Source organism: Ceratotherium simum, chromosome 18, assembly GCF_057802395.1.
Source record: "Ceratotherium simum simum isolate JZ-2026a chromosome 18, ASM5780239v1, whole genome shotgun sequence".
NCBI classification, from domain to species: domain Eukaryota; kingdom Metazoa; phylum Chordata; class Mammalia; order Perissodactyla; family Rhinocerotidae; genus Ceratotherium; species Ceratotherium simum.
In genome coordinates, this window is record NC_141917.1 from 26,003,099 (window position 1) to 26,010,231 (window position 7,133).

Consider the following 7,133-nt stretch of genomic DNA (forward strand, 5'->3'; position numbering starts at 1 on the left):
CTCTTGAAAACAGCCCCAAACATGCTTTCTTTCCCTTTATAAATCGAAATGCACTGCTGGACCTCTTTGGTTTGGTTTGGTTTGCTGATACAAAGAAACGGCCTGTATCTGCGCCTCTGCAGTTCATTAAGAAACACACACGTGCTTTACCTGCTCCGCTCGTAGCTCCGGTGGCGGGACGGCGTTCTCCCTCGCTCGTAATCTGACCTGTAGCGGCTGTCTTGCCTTCTCCGGTCAGGACTTCGGCCTCGCTCCCGCCGATCCAGGGACCGATGCCTCTCTCCTCGCCCGTGACTGTGATCCCGGTGCCTGTGATCATCGTAGTGCTTGAGCCTTTCAGGGGACCTTCTCTCACTGGGAGCCTTTGGGAGTGGGTATGGAGGGAGATGCCTAAAATGAGGACTGCTGCTGTTACTAGCACTGGGTGGGAAAGAACTGGGGTTGTTCTGGAAACTATTAAAATTGGGAGGTGGGAAATTGTGGTGTGAGTACCCTGGAGGGTACTGATAATTGACCTGTTGTGGCATGACCGGAGGGGGTGGAGGGTGGGGCATGGAAGGAGGGGGCAGCATGAAGGGGAAAGTGCCCTGTCCAGGAGGTGCTCCAGGGACTGGAGGGTTATTAGGACAGGGCATTGGAGGTGGCATGGGAGGAAAACAAGGAGGCACGGGGAATGGGGGCCTCATCTGGTGGTTGGGGAAGGGGGGCCGGATTGGGCAGGGGGGAAGAGGGCCTTGTGCTGATGGAGGCATGGGTGGAGGGAAGGGTACAAAGTCTGGTCGTGGAGGCAGAAAATTGGGGGCTGGAGAGTTCGAGAACGTGGTGGAAGGGGCACTTGGAGGTTCATATTGATATTGCACAGGAGGCTGCTGAGGGTGAAGCAGTCTCAGATTTTGGGGCCTGAAGGCTGGTGCTGAAGGTCTGGCTCCATGCCCTCCTCGCCCTCGGGGACACCCTCGTCCTGGGTGGAATGACATTCTATGACTTTGTTGGAGGAAAGAAAAAAAACAAGGGAAAAAAAAACTCACTACGTAAACAGGATTTCACAAATGCCTGACCATCTTCAAGAGCAACTAATAGACCCCTTAGACCACTGGAATATTCTACCCATCTGAGTTATCTGTAATATCTGAAACTCTTCAGGGCCAATAAATTCCTCTTCCCCGTCTCACCACCCAACCCACTGCCATGGTCAGTCCCTGGACCTTGTCCCTCCCGACAGCTGCTCCACCTCCAGAAGGAGGAATTCAACAATCCATTGTTCAACCATTTGCTATCACATCCTTGCTCAAGTTGCCCCCAAATCTTGACCTCACCATGTCAGCCCGTTTTGTACACGTGCACCAGCATCTTCCTGTCTTCACCTCCTCCCCACTCCACAGACTCCAGAAATTCAACATAACATGTCCTAAAAGGAATTAACAATCTTCCCCTGCAAGATTTCCCACCCGCTCCTTTTTTAGTGTTTCCTATCTCAATAGATGATACCATTTATTGGCCCTCAAGTCATACACCAGGGAATTATCTGACAACTCTTCCCCCTCGTGATGAGAAAAACAACTTTTGTCTTTCTGAGTTACTGCCTAGGCATTTTACAGTATGACAACGCTGCTCACACCCAGAGTCTGGACATGTAGATAAGAATCTGAGTTGAGGACTCCCGCCATTAAGTTCCTGCTTTGCTTTTCCCGGTGCACCTTTTAAAATAACCGCTTAGAGTTAAGCCTGAAAAAACTTAGCGACCTCCGTCACGACCACCTTATAAGTACAGTCAAGTATCACTTAACAACAGGATAGTTCTGAGAAATGCATCATTAGGTGATTTTGTCACTGTGCGAACATCATAGAGTGCACTTACACAAAGCTAGATGGCATAGCCTACTACACACCTAGGCTATATGGTACTCGTCTCATGGGATCACCATCATGGACCGAAATGTCATTATGTGGCAAATGACCGTAATGGGTGCTTGCTATCCTGCTCTCTATCTCCTGCTCGCTCGTGACCTGGGACAGAGAACTGCTCTTCCCCCGGCTCACTGCGCCCCCTCGCTTCTGGATCTCTGTAAGTAATAAATCTTGTGGCTGTGCTTCCTTTGTGTGGGTATACTGAAACTGCACCTTCAATCAAAACGACCCTGTAGGTTTCACTTCCCCAAAGTGGGATCTCGGATGCTGAGGGTGCGTCCAGTAGTTTTGCTGTAAACATTTTCACAATAAACATCTTTGCGACAAACATTTTCGCTGCATAACTAATTGGTGAACAGCAAAAATGCTTTTGCAGCAAAGATAACTATGGCAAAGATGCTTATAAGGAAGCGTAAGGGAGCTACCTGCCGATCCCGCGTGGGTGGCTTTCCCCCCTCATTCAGCAGGTCACAATCTGCATATTCTTAATTCAATACACCAGCTCTGGCTTCTCAATACACTCCCTTATCCCCTTTAGCTAAAAATTTACTTTAAAATTCCTATCACTTCAGCTTCATAAATACTTCTTGAGTTCATCCACTTCACACCATGGTCTCTTGCCTGGCTACTATAATAACACCCTTGCTGGCCTTTCTACAACCATTATCACCACCCTCCAGGCCTTTGTTAGGTTCTCTGTTCTCACACACTCTGCGCTTCTTCTTGGTAGGTCCTACAATACAGGCATGCCTCGGAGATATTGCAGGCTCAGCTTCAGCCTACCGCAATAAAGCAAATACCGAGTCTCATGAATTTTTCGGTTTCCTAGTGCATATACAAGTTATGTTGCACTTTTCTGGGACTTTGAGAAGTGCAGGTGACAGAATGCATTTTATGAACATTTTCGGCTTGAGGGAATGTTGTGACTGGTTTGTTCTTCTATCCAGACCACTAAAACTTTCTCCACATCAGCAATAAGGCTGTTTCACTTTCTTATCATTCATGTGTTCACTGGAGTAGAACTTTCAATTTCCTTCAAGAACTTTTCCTTTGCATTCACAACTTGGCTAACTGTTTGGTACAAGAGGCCTAGCTTTCATTCTCTCTCAGCTTTCGACATGCCTTTCTCACTAAGCTTAATCATTTCTTGCTTTTGATCTAAAGTGAGATGTGCAACTCTTCCTTTCACTTGAACACTTAGAGGCCATTGTAGGGTTATTAATTGGTCTAATTTCAATATTGTTGTGTCTTAGGGAATAGGGAAGCCCAAGGAGAGGGAGAGAGATGGGGAACGGCCAGCCAGTGGAGCAGCCAGAACACACACATTTATTGATTAAGTTTGCCGTCTTATATGGGTGTGGTTCATGGCACCCCAAAATAATTACAATAGTAACATCAAAGATCACTGATTCCAGATCACCATAACAAATATAACAATAATGAAGTAGTTTGAAATATCACAAGAATTACCAAAATGTGACACAGAGACACAAAGTGAGCCTGTCGGAAAAATGGCGCCAATAGACTTGCTCAATGGAGGGTTGCCACAAACCTTTAATTTGTCAAAAATGCAATATCTGCGAAGCACAATAAAGCGAAGTGCAGTAAAAACAAGGTATGCCTGTAATTATAATTCACCAACTAATTACCTAATTCCATCTTTAATGTCGGCCTGCACCTCAGAACTGCATGCTCCATCAGGTCAGGACTCCGGGATGTCTCACTAACTGCTCTGGTCTGGGTTCCTGGCCACACATATGGCCCACATGAAAACATTCCCCCCTCTCCTCACATATCTAAATCCTTCCCACCCTTTATGGCCCAGCGCCTGTGTTTGCTCCTCTCTCTGTTCTCCCAAAACTACTGCCATCATCATTACACCACTCACCATGTACTGCCTTGCATCATGACGTACTGTCTGGGTATGTCACATCTTCCACAGAGAATATAAGCTCTAGAGGACAGAAAGAGTAAAACAGACATAAAATGTTTCCCAAGTGTTTTTGTTTTTTGTTTTTTTTTAATTTATTTTTTCCCCCAAAGCCCCAGTAGATAGTTGTATGTCATAGCTGCACATCCTTCTAGTTGCTGTATGTGGGACGCGGTCTCAGCATGGCCGGAGAAGCGGTGCAGCGGTGCGCGCCCGGGACCCCAACCCGGGCCGCCAGCAGCTGAGCGGGCGCACTTAACCGCTAAGCCACGGGGCCGGCCCCCAAGTGTTTTTAATGCTAGAAAATATTTCCGCAATTATCTTAACACTGATTTTGCATTCTCCAATGCATTTAGCATACTAACAAAATTAAGAGTATGGTGAACTGAATTAAAGCTTACAACCAACTTTTAAGATGTTCTTGTGTGTGTGGGGTGGGGGGAGATCAGCCCTGAGCTAGCATCCATACCAATCCTCCTCTTTTTGCTGAGGAAGACCGGCCCTGAGCTAACATCTATTGCCAATCCTCCTCCTCCTTTTTTTCCCTTTTTCTCCCCAAAGCCCCAGTAGATAGTTGTATGTCATAGTTGCACATCCTTCTAGTTGCTGTATGTGGGACGCGGCCTCAGCATGCCCGGACAAGCGGTGCATCAGTGCACGCCTGGGATCCGAACCCGGGCCGCCAGTAGTGGAGTGCGCACACCCAACTGTCACACCATGGGGCCCGGCCCCTTAAGATGATGTTCTTAACACTTGTCTTGTTGACTCAAAACAATCAGTAGCTAAAAAGACGGAAAACTTAGGCATAGTCCATCTCTAATTTGCTAAAAGATTGACGGAAAAATCATTTCTCCTCTCCCTCTCTGTACTCTAGTTTCCTTCACAGTGAGACCAGCATTCACATTCAGACATAACTCTAATCTTGTAAACACAATAGTAACCCTTGATTTTCATTCTCAGCAATCCCCATAGAAGAATGTTGTGAACATAAATGACATTCCAAATACTTAAACTTTATCAAAATGTTTAAAAAATTCAAATAAATATTAAGCGCAAAAAGCTTTAATGTAAAGCATCTTCCTAAAGTCTAACGAAAAGTTTTACCAATAGGCTTAAGGTAGATTTTCAATTGGCTCATGAAAATAATTTGAGATTATTTAGCTGTATCACTTGCATAACAAATAGTAGGCACTAGGGCCAGCCCCGGTGGCCTAGTGGTTAAGTTCAGCTCACTCCACTTCGGCGGCCCAGATTCAGTTCTCAGGCACGGACTTACACCACTTGTCTGTCAGTGGCCATGCTGCAGCAGTGGCTCACATACCAAAAAAAAAAAAGAGGAAGATTGGCAACAGATGTTAGCTCAGGGTGAATCTTCCTCAGCAAAAAAAAAAAATACTAGGCACCAAATAGTATCTGATTAACAATTATTATTCAGTCCAAGGCCCTCATGATAAACCTAGGGCCTAGACAGCTAATCTTGCCACCACAGGCTACTCACTGCCAACAGAATCAAACTCAAAATCCATGCTTGGCATTTAAGGCCCTCTACAATCTGAACCCAACTTCTTCCAGGCTTATCTTCCATTACCTTCCCCATGAAGCACGTATCACCCCAGATTTTCCCAGGTGCCTAACATACCAAGTACTACCACCCAGCTTATTCTTTGCTCCCACTCTTAAAATCCGCTATGAATTCGCCCACCAAATTTCTCCCCATCTACCTATGGCAAATGCCACCTCTTCTGTGAAGCCTTTCCTGGTTCCCTTTAGGAAGTAATCCCATTCCCTCTACTTCCATTTGCTCTTAGTCTGTACTTACTTCTTTTACAACACTTACCAGAGACCGCCTCATATTATAGCCAAGTGTGCACAGGTCTAACTCCTCCACTAGATTATTAGCTCCTTGATGACATGGGTAGACTCACAGTCATTTCTGTATCCTTCACAGCCCCTGGTAGAGCATCCTGCACACAGTAGGTGGTCAATAAATATTTACTGTCTCATCAATGGTATATGTTTCTATGTTGCTACTGTACATTTCCCTCCTACATATATCCACAACAGATTTGCACTTTCAAAACCAGACAAAAAACAGGCCTTTTCACTGATTCATGCAAGTTTAATGAGCCTCTACATGTAGGGCTCTGTTGCAGGCCCTGTGGACTCAAAGATGAGTAAGACACACAGCCTGCAGGACTCAAGGAACTCAGAATCCACATAGAAATACATTTTTTTAAAAATCATATAATGCAATAAACACAAGAGATATGCACAGAGTCTAGGGGAACAGAAAGGAGTGTGCTGTACCTAGAGGTGGGCAACCGTCAGGTTCACTAACACTCTCGTACCATGTCTAACAGTTGAACATTCACTACTAGATCCTCGTGGATCTTTCTAGAGACAAAATATCTGAAAACACTGATTATGAAACTGACCTATTAAAGGCATAGTCAGGCTGTGTTGTGGATGCAAACTTTAATTCAAAAGTCAAGGAATTCACTGCAACTGGAAAAGTAATTACTTTCTGCATCTGCCTACTCCTAGGTTGCTGTTTGGAAGAAGGGAAACCGAGGGAGCTGTTTTGAATAGTTTACACGTCCAGGAACATCAGTCTATGTAGCAAGAGGTTGCAAAGTGTGACTACATGTTTATTAAGAACACCCTCCTTCCCCCAGTTGACTCTGCAGGCCGCTCACCTTCGTCCCGCAACTGACCCACAATTGCGTGTTTCCCTGTTTGCATCTCGCGCCAGACTGCGAGCCCCACGCGGCAAGCTGTCCTCGGAGACCCGCTGGGCCTCAGGCCTGGACCATCGCATGCGCTCCACAAATGAATGAAAGGCCTCATTTTTCACTTTTATTTATTTGCGGGATCTGGGCCTAGGGTCGCTTTTTGGCCCTTAGCTGCCGATCTGAAGAGGGGCTCCCCGATGCTAACTCCTAGGTGCCTTTCGCCCCAGCCCCGGACTCCAGCCCCGTTTAAATCCAGACGCTCGGAAACACTCCCTCTTCCAACGCCCCCAAGGTGCCCTTTTTACCTATAAAAGGCTGTCGGGCCGTGAAGTCGCCGTCAGAGTAAAGCCAGACTTATACTGCAGCCGCCAAGAGCTTAGGGCCGCCCGCGCCTCCGGAACAGGAAACCGAGGCCATTAAAAAGCAAACCTGAGAAAGCTGGACTACGGGAGAGAAAGCTCCGGGGCTTGCCGCAGCGCCTTGTGCGCGGTGATTGGCGAGTCAATAAGAGTGATTGGGCGTCTAAGCCAATAGCCCTCCTCAGACCCTCCGGCGCCACGCCC

At 46.6% G+C, this 7,133-nt stretch overlaps 1 protein-coding gene across 5 annotated transcripts in view; it reads right to left on the reverse strand.

The window, feature by feature from the left end:
• DROSHA (drosha ribonuclease III) overlaps positions 1–7,006 on the reverse strand; it is a 119,079-nt gene extending 112,073 nt beyond the window's left edge. For all 5 annotated transcript variants that reach the window (XM_014781559.2, XM_014781557.2, XM_014781558.2 and 2 more), the window contains exons 1-4: positions 6,876–7,006; positions 5,676–5,802; positions 3,797–3,862; positions 151–984 (exon numbers count right to left, since the gene is read on the reverse strand). In XM_014781559.2, the coding sequence (XP_014637045.1) occupies positions 151–984; positions 3,797–3,816 (854 nt within the window). In that variant the 5' untranslated portion in view covers positions 3,817–3,862; positions 5,676–5,802; positions 6,876–7,006. The remainder of the gene's footprint in view (positions 1–150; positions 985–3,796; positions 3,863–5,675; positions 5,803–6,875) is intronic.
• Positions 7,007–7,133: the final 127 nt, after the last annotated feature.